At 43.2% G+C, this 15,734-nt stretch overlaps 3 protein-coding genes across 3 annotated transcripts in view; all 3 read left to right on the top strand.

Annotated features, from left to right (window-relative positions):
- Positions 1-5,472, top strand: part of LOC111219663 (polycystin-1-like) — a 25,241-nt gene extending 19,769 nt beyond the window's left edge. The window contains exons 30-41 of the mRNA XM_022742373.1: positions 1-46; positions 818-1,020; positions 1,111-1,308; positions 1,388-1,542; positions 1,714-1,917; positions 2,328-2,502; positions 2,617-2,799; positions 3,002-3,106; positions 3,209-3,343; positions 3,420-3,622; positions 4,428-4,539; positions 4,615-5,472. The exon at positions 1-46 is cut by the window's left edge and continues 169 nt beyond it. Coding sequence (XP_022598094.1) covers positions 1-46; positions 818-1,020; positions 1,111-1,308; positions 1,388-1,542; positions 1,714-1,917; positions 2,328-2,502; positions 2,617-2,799; positions 3,002-3,106; positions 3,209-3,343; positions 3,420-3,622; positions 4,428-4,539; positions 4,615-5,472 — 2,577 coding nt within the window. The remainder of the gene's footprint in view (positions 47-817; positions 1,021-1,110; positions 1,309-1,387; positions 1,543-1,713; positions 1,918-2,327; positions 2,503-2,616; positions 2,800-3,001; positions 3,107-3,208; positions 3,344-3,419; positions 3,623-4,427; positions 4,540-4,614) is intronic.
- A 1,321-nt stretch (positions 5,473-6,793) lies between these two features.
- On the top strand, positions 6,794-9,264 carry LOC111219835 (pepsin A-like). The gene is made up of 9 exons (XM_022742655.1): positions 6,794-6,849; positions 7,160-7,310; positions 7,401-7,518; positions 7,799-7,917; positions 8,111-8,307; positions 8,459-8,575; positions 8,668-8,809; positions 8,940-9,038; positions 9,127-9,264. The coding sequence occupies exons 1-9, from the start codon at positions 6,794-6,796 to the stop codon at positions 9,262-9,264; spliced, it is 1,137 nt and encodes a 378-aa protein (XP_022598376.1).
- A 1,009-nt stretch (positions 9,265-10,273) lies between these two features.
- Positions 10,274-15,734, top strand: part of spata20 (spermatogenesis associated 20) — a 35,619-nt gene continuing 30,158 nt past the window's right edge. The window contains exons 1-9 of the mRNA XM_022743542.1: positions 10,274-10,539; positions 11,753-11,881; positions 11,959-12,023; positions 12,165-12,319; positions 12,417-12,560; positions 13,136-13,337; positions 13,437-13,567; positions 13,823-13,927; positions 14,439-14,513. Of these exons, the coding sequence (XP_022599263.1) occupies positions 10,343-10,539; positions 11,753-11,881; positions 11,959-12,023; positions 12,165-12,319; positions 12,417-12,560; positions 13,136-13,337; positions 13,437-13,567; positions 13,823-13,927; positions 14,439-14,513 (1,203 nt within the window). The 5' untranslated portion in view covers positions 10,274-10,342. The remainder of the gene's footprint in view (positions 10,540-11,752; positions 11,882-11,958; positions 12,024-12,164; positions 12,320-12,416; positions 12,561-13,135; positions 13,338-13,436; positions 13,568-13,822; positions 13,928-14,438; positions 14,514-15,734) is intronic.

The following is a 15,734-nucleotide window of genomic DNA, read 5'->3' as shown; positions in this document are numbered from 1 at the left end:
AGCCCTTCTCCTGACTCCACACGCTCCTCCTCCACCACACGCATAGGTACCATCAGATATACCCCGACAGCCCTGTGTGATGAGCTCATTTCACTGACCCCACCTGATGTTCCATGCATGTACAGATGTTCAGATTTTAAATCAGATGTTATTTAATCACTGTTTATTTTGTAAAAGTGGGTAATTTCACATTAATGCTTTCATGCAATGGAAATGTGAGTTTTCTAAGTCGATTCGATTGTTTCAATCACTAAACTTCTTTTAGCTGTTTCTGTTTCACATGTTTATCATAAGATGAGATGAAATAAGATGAGATGAGATAAGATGAGATGTACCTTTATTGATCGCCCGTAGAGGAAAGTCAAATTCACACCGCAGCACAAGGGGACAAATGTAATAAACAACTAGAATAAGAATAGAAACAGAATCTAAAATAAATAAGATAAATTAGAAGTACTATATACAATAACATATACAAATGCAAAGTAGGTATTTCTGTGCATGTGCAAATCTAAAAATAAAAAACTGGAATATCACATTGATGGTAATCAGACACTTTGCTGTGACACACAGCCAAGAGAGATTCTAGCTATATATTTTAACCATTTATCAATTTCTTTTAACTAACTTTAAACATTTGATCCATTTGTAATGTATTTTAAAAAATTTGTCCTTTGCTTTTAGTTATTTCACTTGTATTCACACTACTTTTACCTATTTCAACCACCATTCCTTTTAGCTAATCATTTTTCCAACTTGTATGATTTTTTTTTCACATAGTGTTTAAGATATCCGTCGCTCTATTCCCTCACCCTAGGCGTTGCTCGAGGTCAGCCCAGCTGGCTGCTCCCTCCCTGGGCACTGGCTGTGATTTACCCCCTGGTGGCCGTGCTGCTGGGAACCTGCCTGACCGTGGTTGGACTCTACGGCAGCTTCTTCTCCAGACCGGTAGTCCTCATGTGGCTGATATCAGCTCTCTCTGCCTTCCTCACCTCTGCTCTCCTGCTGGAGCCTCTCAAGGTGAGTTCAAACACGTCTTCTAATTAACTCGCTTCTTTGATCTCTTGGTGAATAGTTCCTTTGATTTGCATCTCTGTCTTCCTCGCTCAGGTGTGTGTGCAGGCGTTGGTCTACACAGCGCTGTGGAGGCCTGTGGATCCAGAGGTGGAGGAGCAGCTGGCTCAGGAGACCACTGTGGTGAGGGCATTTGGAGAGCATTGTGGAAAGGTTCGACCACCATGTGGCTACGGACTGCTGCAGGCTAAAGAGGAGGCACGCAAAGCCCAAGCTCTGCGATCACTAATGAGGGTGAGAATAACAACAAATTAAAAATTTTAAGGGCATTTTTCTCTCTTTTTTTTATCGTTTTAATCTGTCTTTTCTCTAGCACTGTGTGTGCCAGCTGTTATTTCTGTTGCTGGTGCTGATGGTGAACTACCAGGACAGCGTAGAGCGGAGGCAGGGCAGACTGCTGCACTCCTCTATCAGACGCCATCTTCACACAGCACCCTTGGGGGTCCCTAACCTCACCTCACTCAGAGAGTAAGGACACTCTACTTCATGCTGTCACAACACTACATCATACCAAACGTAACCAAGCAAAGCATGACATCATATTCATAATATGATGTCATGCTTTGACAGAGATCGTCTCTGTCAGCTGTGCACATGACTTTCACTGTGTAAACTCATGTTTACTCTCTCTCCATCCAGCTGGTCGGATGCAGAGCAGTGGATCAACCACACCTTGGTGCCACACCTGCACCGACACCCTCCACTGCATCTTGTGGGGTTGCCACGGCTGCGGTACACACGCAACACACTTGACCACACAGCAAGCGTCCTTCTGGGAAACAGCAGCGTGATGACACGCCAGCTCCTCGGTGACCTACACGTGTCCGATTGGAGCAAGAAGTTGTGAGTGGATTTGTTTTCATTTTTCAGAGCAACCAAATCTATGTGATTACCTTGTTTTTGAAAGTAATGAGACGTTTCACCTCATTAAAACAAAACAATGCAACATCTTTTCTTCTGCGAACAAATGGAGCAATAAGAGATGACAACATATTATTTGCATGATGTGACTTAATTTTCTCGTGTAGATTATCAAGATATTTTGTATTTCAAAACTCCCAGCTTCCTCTGATGTATCTTTTGAGTTATGGATGATCTTAACCCTTAATTGTGAAGGTTTTATATTGAATTATATCCCTTTTCTGTGAGACCGTCCTCCTGTGAAAAACGAGCCCGTAGGTCGTTTGTGCAGCAGGTTGTCGTGACCCTATTTCAGTGACATGTTATAACAGTGTATTCTTCATCTCTTCCAGGTTTAAATCTCTTTCTGTTGATTTCACACACTACCATAGAGAGTCTGGTTTATTTGTGTGTGTGTCCGTTCAACTTGAGTGGGCTCAGACGCAAAGAGTCACTCCCTTCCTCTCCATCCATCCACTCCTCATCCCTTCATCCTTCTCAGGACTGGACCTTCAAGTGGCACTAATGGTAACACTCTGTTTACTCTCAAATACAAAAAAAAAAGAAAAAAAGGAAATAGAAATGAAGAGCAATACATCAAAAATAATTTCAATGATAAAACCCTATGACTTATTATTGCAGGGTCTTCTTCTCGTCTCTGCTCTCCTCATCTTGCTCGGGCAGCTGTGGTCCATGGTTACTGAGCGTGCCCAGTATCTGCATCAATGCAGACACTGGTTCCAGCTCCTGTTGGCCTTGTTGTCACTGGCAACGGTTATCCTGCAGTTCTGCTTCCTGTCTCTTGCCTCTTCGTGTGTTTCCAAGGTAAATACCAAAAAAAAGGAAACTTTCCAGATGACACACTGACATCACCTATTACATCATTGTAAGGCCTTTCCTATGCACCGCTCTCACTGGACTCAGTGGTAGAAAGAAATAGTGATTGTTAGTTTAAAAATTGCTATTAAAGTAGAGATTGACTAAGAGATGTGTTGCTTTGTTGTCCTTACAATAACCTGTGTTTTAGCTTCGGTCCCAACCAGACGACTTCATCAACTTCCACAGCGCTGCCCTTCTGGCGCAGAGGTCGTCTCAGTGCGCAGCCGTCCTGCTCACGCTGCTTGTTCTAAAGGTAAATGAGAGCTCTGGTTTGTTTCTTCATACAATAACACTGGTCCACAGTTTCACCGCTGTATTGAATGTCTGCTCCTCCCTATCGCTGTGTGTTCTCCAGCTGCTGGGAACCCTGAGGTTTGTGCGGAGGTGGGTGGTGATAGGCAGAGTGCTGCAGAGAGCCTGGGGGGAGCTGTGGGCTCTGATTGTCCTACTGCTGCTGCTGCTCGTGCTCTGCACTCACCTTGGAAACACGGTACAAAAAGAAAAGCTCAAGAATAGAATGTTTATGAAGAAGAAAAGTATGTGATATAGCCTTGTCTTCGTTTCAGCTGTTCTCCCGTTCAGTGGAAGGCTTCCTGTCTGTACAGGAGGCCGGCGTGTCAGTGCTGTCCATCCTGCGTGGACGAGTAGCTCTCCAACAATTATGCAAAGTCCACACAGTCCTTGGATCCCTGTATGGACTACTACTGATGGGGGGAGGTCTGTGGCTATTGGCCAGACTCTGTGGTGCTGTTCTCATTCATACATACAGGTACATAATATTACCTGCAGTATGGGTGGGTGGGTAAAACTCCCAGCACTGCATTATCAGAATGAGTGCTGCATGGAATGCAAAAAAAAAAATCATATTGCGATTATTTTGGCAGATGTGAACGGTTGTTTTTACATTTCATTTTCACTGAAAAAATAATAAAATGATGATGATGATGATTTTGTCAGAACAAAGATGTTCCTTTATGACTGGAGAGTATGATTTGTAGTCCGGGGCGTCTCTGTAGCACCACAACGCTTATGATGCTAACAACACTTTTTATTGCAGCTCCTGCGATTTGGATATTGCACTTGGCCATATCGTGATTTTGATTATATTTCGATTAATTGTGCAGAACAAACAAAACATTAAATGAAACCAAAACCTCCAGTGTCCCTCTTTGTCTGATATGACAAGTTCCCAACGTAGGTTTTTCTTGAACAAGGGTAAAACTTCGACCAGATGATGGTGCTAGATGGAAAGTCGAGGGATTTCCACACTGATTACAGTTTGTCCTGTGTGGAACATGAATGTCGTAACAACATTTCACAGAAATCCGTGCAGTAACTGTTGAGATATTTCAATATGGACCGAAGCAGTGACCCAACAGACGTCAGCTATCTGCTTTCTGATCTGACTGTCGAACCGGCTGATTGTTCTCACATGTATGAGAATAATTTTGCCAGTGAACATGCTGACCTGAAAGTGTGGTAGCTACAAAATGCAGAGCACCAACAAGGGAGTTTAAAAGTGTTAAATTTTGCATTAATCAGGTTTCATTGCGAACTCTTCCTGTGTCCTAAAGGGCAGAGCAGGCTGAGCTGTACCGTCCAACCATTGAACCTCAGGACTATGAGATGGTAGAGTTTTTCATCAAGAGACTCAAGCTGTGGATGGGACTCACCAAGGCTAAAGAGGTAAAGAGTTGTAGTAGCAGTGTAGTGTTTGAGACGTCGATGTTGCTTATTCCACACGTTTCGTTTCCTTTCTAGTTCAGGCACAGGGTGAAGTTCGAAGGCATGGACATCCCTCCTTCCAGATCCTCCCAGGAATCCCGTCTCTCCACCTTTTCATCCACCCTGCCCTCCTCCTACTCTCCTTCCCTGTCCTCCTCCTTTTCATCCCCCCGTCCCCCGTCCTCAGCTCTGTCCGTGAGGTCCGAGGACTCATCGGTGTCCGAGCCTGGGTTTGACGTCTCTCCCTACCTGGACCGCCTAGCCCCCTGTGTCACTGCTCTGCTGTCACGTTTTGATCGGGTCAACCAGATAACCGAGGATATTCACAACCTGGAAATGAAGCTGGAGGAGGCGCAGACCAGGAGAAGGAACAGGTGGATCAGTAACAACGAGGAAGTTGCAAAAAGATTCGGAGGGTCGACAACAAAGCCAAAGGAACCAGAAGACAGAAGGGTAACAGGAGAACTTAAACACAGGACGACGGGTCCTCTTTACAACGAGCCATCCTCCGATTCTTACGATCCCCCCGCACTTCACTCCTCCGCTGCCTCCATCTGCATCTTTCCCCGAACACTGAGCTCCTCCCCCGAGTCTGAGTCTGAGTCTGCATCTAGAGTCTGCGGTTTGTATCCCGCCGGTTCTCCTAGTTTTGAACGGTTCCCCGGGAGAAGAGCTTGGCATTCTGGGAGCTCTCATTCAGCTGATGCGGCTCAGAGGGGCTTCCAGTTCCTAGGAGGAGCCGTTCCACGTGGAAATGGCGGAGAAAATTTAGCATTCACAAACGCCAGACCCAGGAGCGAAGAGGGGGTGAGGAGGCGTGTCAGTGACGGGATCCCCGTGAAGAGGAAGGCTTGGATCTCTGAAGGACCAGACACTGAGCCAGATGACAGCTGATTAATCCTGTTGTCGCTGATAGAGGCTGGGACTGGATCTCCGTAGCAGTCTTCAGCCGTAACACGCTGAAGCAGCTGGACTCTATTGCTTCTTTGGAACTGCATCATTTTTCGGTCTCTTCTTGCCTCTATGAGTTCTTTCAAAATAAATGTCTTGTATCCTCAGCAGTGTTTGGGAATCGCCAGTGTTACAGAAAACTGAACTCCTTCATGAGAGAGAATGAATGTGCTGAATGCTGTTGTACTTTTATATAAGAAACTATACTATAAGAAACTCTGCAGATAAAATAAAGACAAGTGACCATATGGTCTGAAGGTGGCTTCATGCTTCATTTCTTCAAACATTTTGTATATAACAGGAAAACTGTCCCACCATGAAAGTACTGTGTGTTCTTCTGCTTTTATTAATGTGTTTGGTGAAAGTAAATAACACGGTGCTGTGAGTATTTTATCAGCAGTAATTCTTTTATCTGAAGGAAAAAAAACCTCAATAGAAAAGTAAACACATGATAACACTGCAGCAAACTCTGCTACTGCGGAGAGCCACGCTGAGGTGGATGACAGCGCTGTTTGTCACTATAAAATTACATTAATGGATAATGCATTTTGTATGATATGCAGCTTTGGCTTGGTTTTATTAAGAACAATATATAAATAACATCCATGCAAAAATATTGAAAACAAACACAGATTTAATAGTAGAGTAATAGAGAATTGGTTATGACTATGCAAAGCCAAATATTTTAAATAAAATAACATTTCAATATAAAAAGCATTAAATAAAAACATGTAAAATTGAAGCATTGCTCAAGATAAAACGATCAAAAAGCGAAGTTTCATATGTTTATTCATTAATTTATCCTGAACGTCATTTGGTATCACCTTTTGACCTTGCAGAGTGACCCTTGGCATTCACCTGTCGATACCTTCAGCATGGACACAAATATTAAGTTTTCCAAAAGTTTGTGTTCCTTCCTTTAATCACAAAATTGACATTGTCTTGAGGTCAATGATTATTTTGTCCGTTACTTATCTTTACTTATCATTTTCTGTGGCACTTCTGTGTGTGCGTTGCCTTATCGTCTCGCTGCGGTACAACGTCAGTCCACCTGTATAAAAGAGGACGCATGGCTCTCTGTGGGCACTCGGGTTCTTAGAATCTACAGGTGAGTACACTGGGAGGACCACACACCCACTGCATGACTATTGCAGTTTGAATGGTTCTTGCGATGTCACCGACCTTTTCTTGACATGATTCTGATTTGCTGTTCTGCACCCGCTGAAATACTTTGTCTTCTACAGTTGACAGCAAAGCCGTGACAATGAAGTGGGCCTTTGTTCTGTGTGCCATGGTGGCACTGTCTGAGTGCTTGGTCAAGTAAGTCAACTCCACCACTCTGACATGTCCCTGTACTTGCTCTATGTTTGATTCTTTGATTCTTATGTGATCCTAGAGCCTAAGCTTCATTAACTACCCTGAAATAAAAGTCAGGCCTCCTCTCGTGTACTCTGCTCAAGAGAGAAATTCTGCAGCTGGGTCCCGAGAATGTCTCGGTCATGTTTTCCGAATTTGCAAGTAGTGAGAGGTTTAAGAGGAAGGACATCTACAGAGACCTCTTAACAGATCAATAAAAGGTTTACATTTGTAAAGAACAGATTTTTAAATCGCTCTCTTTGGTGAATCCTAGGATCCCTCTGGAGAAGGGTAAGACTGCCAGGGAGTTCCTGGAGGAGCAGGGTCTGTGGGAGGACTACAGGCAGAAGTACCCATACAACCCCATTTCCAAGTTTGACCAGCGCTTTGCCGTAGCTGGCGAGCCCATGACCAACGATGCTGACGTGAGTAATGGAGGCTAGAGCTTTAACAGAAGACAAGACGGCGACTTCGAATAATCATGAATAACCTCCGTACCTCCTCTTCATCTCCAGGTGGCTTACTATGGAGTCATCTCCATCGGAACTCCTCCTCAGTCCTTCAAGGTCATCTTTGACACCGGCTCCTCCAACCTGTGGGTGCCCTCCGTCTACTGCAGCAGCCCCGCCTGCAGTATGTAAAATTATACACTTACAACATTTTACAGACAGGTATTAGACAGCTGGAATGAGCTTTAATATATAAAAGTTCAAAGGACGTTTTGCCATTTCTCTCAGCTGTAGGTAATTCAAACATTAACAGTTGAAGAATGTTTTACTTCACTTTCATTATCTTCCCTTCATTACTTTTGACTTCTGCTAAAGTGCCAAAAAAAAAAGAAAAAAACTTATTAGAAATCTAAACTGTATCAGTGAATATTAAAATATCTTTTTGCACATCTGTATCCTCCTAGACAACCACAAGAGGTTTAACCCCAGCACGAGCAGCACCTACAAATACAATGGCACTCCTCTCAATATCCAGTATGGCACCGGCAGCATGACCGGCTTCCTCGCATACGACACAGTGACGGTGAGAAATAGAAGCATCAAGAGTACAACATCATTTTAATAAATATTTATCTACTGTTACACACTGATTACTACTTTGTCCTACAATGTTCAAGCTGAGAAAAGGGAACCATGATTTGCTGATGATATAAATAATTTGTTGTCCTGTGTTGCATCAAGATTTTAACAAAATTTAAAAATCAAATTGTCGTCAGGTGGGTGGCCTTGCTGTGACAAACCAGATCATCGGCTTGAGTAAGAGTGAAGCTCCATTTATGCAGTACATGCGTGCTGATGGTATCCTGGGCCTGGCCTACCCTCGCCTGTCTGCCTCCGGCGCCACACCCGTCTTTGACAACATGATGAAGGAGGGTCTGGTCAACCAGGACCTCTTCTCCGTGTACCTTAGCTCGTAAGGACGGTCATAGTTTTGCGGTGTCCCGTGTTGGGAAAGGGATTGTTTTATGGATGTCACAATACAACGTTCTAACTTTTACTACCAATACTGAGACGGTGACTCATTTCTGGCACGTTTATCAGTAAGTTCTCACTTTCTTTTGTAGTAACTCTGAGCAAGGTAGTGTGGTGACCTTCGGTGGTATCGACTCCAACCACTACTACGGCAGCATCACCTGGATTCCCCTCTCCAATGAGCTGTACTGGCAGATCACAGTGGACAGGTAAAGCCCACAGTCCCTCTGAAATCTCTCCGGATCAAAGTGACATCACAGGCAAAAGTGTTTGATATCTGTCTGTACTCTGTCTCTGTCAGTGTTACCGTCAATGGTCAGGTTGTGGCTTGCAACGGTGGTTGCCAGGCTATTGTGGACACCGGCACTTCTATGATTGTTGGACCTCAGAGCAGCATCAGCAGCATCAACAGCTTTGTGGGAGCTAGCAGCCAGAACGGAGACGTAAGTACCTAAAAAAAAAAAACTTGTTGGTCAACAGATATTTCTGTAGAGTCGTATTAAGTATTACCACAAAAAAAAACAGTTAGACGGTAGAACTAAATTTTGATTTCCTTTTCCTATCTTCTCTCAGAGTGTTGTAAGCTGCAACAACATCAGCCAAATGCCTGATGTGACCTTCCACATCCACGGACAGGAATTCACCCTCCCAGCCTCTGCTTACGTCCGCCAGGTAAATGATTACTTCCCTGTGGCCCTTTGTATTGTCTCATCGCTCTGTGCTTCATATCTGAAATTCTCCTGCTGAATCTCTCCCACAGTCTCAGTACTACGGCTGCCGCACTGGCTTCAGCGGCAGCGGTGACAGCCTGTGGATCCTGGGTGATGTCTTCATTAGACATTACTTTGCTGTCTTCAGCAGAGCCCAGAATATGGTGGGTCTGGCCAGGGCTAGATAAAGAACCCGAAGTCACCAATTAGAGACAAGAACCATGCAACAATCATAAATATGCAATTGTAGGACTTCCACAGTGCAACTGTAATATGTGATGCTTGAGACTCAAGTCTTTTCCTTGTCCTGTAGATGATTAAATTTTCTCAAATCCAATAAAAAGAGTTTTGTCAATCAATTTGACTGGTGTTTTGTTATTTAACTGTACAACAAACAGACAAAATAAGCTGCTATAATATCTCATTTGTGACGGCAACCCGGCGAAACACATCTGTTGATGCAAAGACACTAAAAACAAATCATACATGCAAAACAACTGCAGTGTTTTAAAGTGAACTCCACACAACAATACAACTATTTTGTGAGAAAACTCACTTTGAAAAGTTCTGATTCAGCTTTTGCAGGGTCCATCCCATTGCCATAGTTATAAGATATTCATAGATATACTTCATATCTGCTGAGCTACTGAGTGATCATATAAAAGCATGATGTTTCTGCCCTGGTCCCAGTCGCTCTTCAGGGGAGGGGTATCCTGTTGTGAAACGCTGAAAGATGTTATTTTGGAAGTGGTATGAGCTCTAATTCGTTTTATTTTTAAAGCCACAGTAGCATTTTGTTAAAATTCAGTATTCTTTCCCACTCTATGAAGGAGTTTGGCTCCAAACAAGGTATTGATACACATTGATAAAAATGGATTTGAAGCGGCTCTTCAACCTTTTTGTCAAATCCTTTGAAGTGGGATAAAGCCAGGGTGAGGATGGGAGTTATGGGAGTTCTTAATACAGCTGATATGTCTTTTATATATATATGTGTGTGTGTGTGTGTGTGTGTGTGTGTGTGTGTGTGTGTGTGTGTGTGTGTGTGTGTGTAATCTTTTCCCTCTTATTGCCATTACAACACTCTTAATCTCTCACAGACCACTGATTGTTTAGAGTTTTCCTGGCTTGTTGGCGCGCCATCATGTGTCAATTTAGGGTATTGCAATAAAGTGTTCACCTTACGAAAGAAAATAAGTTTTGGCTGGTCAACAAAGTAGCTGACGTTAGCTTGCCAAACTAACTAAGCGACACACTTGGCGGATTAGGATGCTAAGGCTAGTGTGGTGCTGGTCGGCGTCCAAAAATAGCCGCGTTGAGCCCGCACGCCGTGTGACCGCAGCTGTCCTGGGAGCGGACAGGTTGCAGCAGAACCCAGGGGGCAACACAAGGTGTTTCAGACATATTTCCCACCCACCGAGCTACAAATCACCGCTCCACCATCCCCAGCCGGCCTGCCACCTGAGGTAAAGCCTTCACGGCTAACAAGTTGCTAACCTTAACGCTAGCTGTGCGTCACATGGAGTAAATGTGTCTAATTTAGCAACGAAACCTCACGAGGCGTTTGAGTGTGATGTTGTCTGCCGCACGGTCGCCGTCGTTGTTGTTGTGAGGGTTGTGAACGTTACGCGGAACTCCTATACAAAATAATACAATTCAATATGGTCGTATGATGAAATATTACGACGACGCACATCCTTGTGAATAAAAACCTGTTAACGAAAATCTAAATGCGTCGTGTTTCAATTTCGATAAAGCCAAGAAGCATCATTTATTTTCTAACGGTTTGCTTGTTACTCCTAAAAACCCACTTCTGTTTACATCATCAAGTAGCTAACTGCGTGTTGGTTTCATGTACAAAAATTAGAATAGATACGTGTTCCGTATGTCCGTAGCTGTTCGGCCGAATTTAAAGGAATGATCTAATGTTTCGAAAAACGTGTTCGGTCATGTTTTGTGGGGCTTAACCGTTTGCCAAGAAGCAAAGTCACTTTAAAGTACGTGGTTTTGTAACGGACATCGGTCTGACTAACGGCTAACGGCTACAGCGCCTGACTGAGGGCTGCTGACAAGCTGTCAAATACAGATGATTTTTTAATTTATTAAAACTACACTGGAAATTAAAAATGCTGCCCTTTTCTGCATCTGTATAGAAAGATACGCTTTTTATGTACTTAAAATATTGATTAGCAAGGGGTTTCATTACGTTTAATTGCAGTGAGCAAACCGAACTGATAACATTAGTTATTGCGCTCCTGCTTTTCCTGCTGTGTGATGTCGACGTACACATTCTTCTTCAGTGTTCATATTTGCAACAGCATTTCAGTCAATGACAAGTGTGTATAGCAATTAAAGCTCAATAATATAGCCATCAGGGGGTATCATATTCCCTAATTAGCATATAGACTGTTTTGCAAAGGGACAACACAAGGCAGCGCAATTATTTTTCTTGTATATAGCTGCTAATGTCATTTTCTTAAAAACATGTCTGTGAGATTTTTTCATTTAAGCAGGAAGGTATTAAAGCACCAGGATAATGAATTTAAATTTTTTTTTTTTCTAATCTTAATTCCCTGCTCTGTGGGATTCCTGGAACAATTTACAGTCCACAAAATGAAGATTTACTTTGTTTCCAACAAACAGAGATTCAAATTAAACATATGTTTTTTTTGTGTCCAGTCCAACTGTCTTCATGAGTATGGCATCAGGGGGTGAAGGCCCATCCTCCACTCCTCCCCAACACACCAACAGGTTGGCCAAGGAGAGGTCGCCCTACCTGCTGCAACATGCACACAACCCCGTTGACTGGTGCGTGACTCTGAACTACAGATTTTCACACGCTCCTAAAGCTGATATCACACCGACTTATGTAATCTTTGTATTAGGTATCCATGGGGACAAGATGCTTTTGACAAAGCCAAGAATGAAGACAAACCAATCTTTTTATCAGGTATCAGATGCTTTTACACCTGCTGGTAACACGCATTTCATTTTGGGGCCACTTCCCTCTGAGTTTCAGCGTGAGAAATGAGAATTTATTCCATGTAAATCATCAATTTCCTGTGAATCTCTGTCTCTCCCTGCCCACCAGTGGGCTACTCAACATGCCACTGGTGCCATGTTATGGAGAGGGAGTCTTTCGAGGATGAGGAACTTGGCAGAATCCTTAGCGACAACTTTGTCTGCATCAAAGTGGACCGAGAAGAGAGACCTGACGTGGATAAGGTCTACATGAACTTTGTACAGGTGTGCGTGTGTTTACATTTACTTTTTCTCATGCAGGTCGCTTTATTCTTTTTTCTGCTAATACTGCCTCATGACTCTTGGTTGCTCATGTCTATAGGCAACAAGTGGAGGTGGCGGATGGCCCATGAGCGTTTGGTTGACCCCTGACCTTAGACCTTTCATTGGAGGCACCTACTTCCCTCCTAGAGACCATGGAAGAAGACCTGGACTCAAGACAGTCCTCACCAGAATCATGGAGCAGGTAAAAAGCTTTTTGTGTGTGTGTGTGCGTGTGTGTGTGTGTGTGCGCGCGTGTGTGTGTGTGCGCGCGTGTGAGAGGATGTCTCAGCCGCACCAGTCTTGAAGTTGCCAGGCAACTAGCACAAAATGTTCCAGCACATACAGAAACCCCTAGTAAACCCTCAATTTATCATTTTTACTCTTTGGATTTTGTCTGGATTAAACAAGGAAGATACAACATGGTAAGTCGTGAGGTTTAAAGGTGCTTGTAGGTGGATTTTTTTTTAACCTTTGGACAGAGCCCTGCTCTTAGTCTTAATGCTGACTTAGGGTAACTGTCTCTTGGCTGTGGCTTCATATTTACACAGACAGTGGTATCAGTCTTTTCATCTAACTCTCAGCAAGAAAATATTTCCCAAAATATCCAACTATTCCTTTAAGCAATACTTGGATGTTATTGGATTCAATTCAGGAGATATAGAGGGATCCAGAGGGATATAGAGATCAGAGGGGAAGATGAAGCATTGCAGCAGCAGAGGAGGACAAAGTAAACAAATCCAAATCTATTTTATCTTCAACTGTGCGCCTCTTCTTCAGTGGCAGAATAACCGTCCTGCGTTGGAGTCCAGTGGGGACAGGATCCTCGAGGCTCTGAAGAAAGGCACGACCGTCGCCGCAAGCCCAGGAGAGAGTCCTCCTCTGGCCACAGGTGTTGCTGATCGCTGCTTCCAGCAGTTGGCCCATTCTTACGAGGAGGAGTATGGAGGCTTCAGAGACGCCCCCAAGTTCCCCACGCCAGGTAGACGCAAACAAAACCCTAAATGTTGATCTCGCCCGTCTTAGCCCCGCTGGATCTCACTCTTTTTCTCTGCCTGTGTCTCTCTTTCTCACTCCGTAGTAAATCTGATGTTCCTCATGTCTTACTGGTCTGTGAATCGCTCCACCTCAGAGGGGGTGGAGGCCCTTCAGATGGCCCTGCACACACTCCGCATGATGGCGCTGGGAGGCATCCACGACCATGTGGCACAGGTTCTTATATCATTGTTCCAGAGCCGAGAACAAAAAAATGAACGGCAACAATCGATTAATCGTTTCATTAATTTTTTAATTTAAAAAAAGAGAAATTGTCTCCTTCAGTGTGAGAATTTGCCACTTTAGTTTGTCATGTCTGATTATAAACTGAATATACTTTGGCTATGGATTATTGACTAAATAAAACAACTCTCTCTCTCTCTCTCTCTCTCTCTCTCTGTCTCTCTCTCTCTCTCTCTCTCTCTCTCTCAGGGTTTCCATCGTTACTCTACGGATTCCTCCTGGCATGTACCGCACTTTGAGAAGATGTTGTATGACCAAGCTCAGCTGGCTGTAGCGTACATAACTGCCTCCCAGGTGTGTATGTGTGTGTGTGTGTGTGTGATAATTATTTCTCCATCCAAGTAATTTATCACCATATTACGCGGTCAGCAAAAACCATCGCTGCACATCTCGGCAAACATTTGTTTTGCTTCAGAGTAAATACAAACTCTCATAATCACAGTGTGGTTGCTGTCACACACACATATCGCAGTTCGGTAATTTGTTAGTATCTTTGATTTCCATTTCTACCGATTTTCACACTTGGACAAAGCGGAATGAAGATGCAGCAATAAACGGTGTAATCTGGATGCCATAGTTTTTTGTTTGTTTGTTTTCTGAACAGCGGCCTGTTTGTCAGACTGGACAGAGACCGCGATGTAGAAAGTTAATTAGGACGCAGGCATGAAGGCAACTTTAAACACACACACATACATGCTGTACATTCTCGTGTAGAGGTTACCTCATTCAATGCTTGCTGGTACTATCCTGCGTATAAATCTCATGACTCTTAGCAGGTATATGAAATGTTTTTCTGCTTATCCAGGTATCAGGTGAGCAGCGCTTTGCAGAAGTAGCTGAGGACATACTGCGCTACGTCTCCAGAGACCTGAGTGACAAGGTGAGTCATCTACAACCTCGTCACCGCTTCTTTGTGTGTATATGTGCATTTTTACAGGGGGAATCGCATGTCCTCACCAAGGTAATCGAAATAATGTAAAGCAGGCATTAAGAAGATGTAGAATGGAAGTTGTGGTAAGGTTTGGTTCGGTGTTAGGATGTGGGTTAGTGTTAATATTTAGGAATGCATGTTGGCAACGGGAAGTCATTAAAAATAGAGCAATACAAAATGTGGTGTGGCTGTTGTCACGCTATCTATTTTCGCTTTGGAAAAAGTGCGAACATTAGCTGTAAATCCCACCAGGAAAATAGTAAGTGTGCGTATTGTGTGTGTTTGTGTGCACACTCTGTTCGTACATCCTCCAGGGGAAGGGGTGGGACCCTGTTGACAAATAGGCTCTTAAACCCCCTGCTCTCCTCTATGGGTGAACCCTTTTTCCCCTTTGATTAATGGGTTGACAGCGGCGAACGGGGAACACAGTTGAAACTACACTCGTTGTAATCATTATATTTCTCAAGATTTATTATGTAATTATACACTAATGAATGAATGCTGCAAAGGTAATTTACTGTAGACTCCATGTTTTCTTTGCGCTGCAACAGCTGGGACCTTCTCTCAGGGAGGAAGTCTTCCAATTCTCATCATGACTGTAACAGTATTGAAATACTTAAAATGAGAATCATGTTAGATCTTTCTCAGGGCTTTCAAAATAATATATTAATACAGTTTAATTAAATACAGTCAGTTTTTGTCATTCTTTCCTCATGTGAAGTCTAAAAAAAATAACCCTGATAAAGTCAGTAGGTTGGAAACTTTAAAGTCACAGTGAGAGACGAATGAAATGGAATAAATTAGACCTCAACCATATTCTTTGCTTCCACTGTTTTACCTGTTGAGATCTAATATGATTCCGTTCTGATAGCTGCTCACTAGCTAAGGGTAAAGTTTGGTTTTATAAGATGGGCAGGGTTAGCTAGCAAGTTCAAGATGAGTCTTAGAATATTTTTATCCTTAACAGGAAGAGAGAAAGAGGGATTTTAATATAAAAATACTCAAATTTGATTTTTTTTTTTTTTTTCAAATAATTTTAGCTCCTTGAAGCCTGATTTCACCCTTCATCATTTCAGAGAGGATTATTTTTTTTGGTTACCTTTTATGGAGTCATCCTACATAGATCAGAGTGGCCATTAACCAGCCAGCTATTTGTTTCATCTCAAAGAA

Source organism: Seriola dumerili, unplaced genomic scaffold (assembly GCF_002260705.1).
Source record: "Seriola dumerili isolate Sdu_G_001 unplaced genomic scaffold, Sdu_1.0 BDQW01000068.1, whole genome shotgun sequence".
NCBI classification, from domain to species: Eukaryota; Metazoa; Chordata; class Actinopteri; order Carangiformes; family Carangidae; genus Seriola; species Seriola dumerili.
The sequence above is the reverse complement of the archived record's forward strand: the minus strand, read 5'-3'. Positions and strand labels throughout refer to the sequence as shown.

What these genes read in the sequence shown, in the direction of transcription:
- LOC111219835 (XM_022742655.1), top strand. Translation starts at nt 6,794, where the DNA reads ATGAAGTGGGCCTTTGTTCTGTGTGCCATGGTGGCACTGTCTGAGTGC. An exon ending in CTAGCAGCCAGAACGGAGAC is followed by an intron (nt 8,810 to 8,939) that starts GTAAGTACCTAA and finishes ATCTTCTCTCAG; the next exon opens with AGTGTTGTAAGCTGCAACAA. An exon ending in CCTCTGCTTACGTCCGCCAG is followed by an intron (nt 9,039 to 9,126) that starts GTAAATGATTAC and finishes TCTCTCCCACAG; the next exon opens with TCTCAGTACTACGGCTGCCG.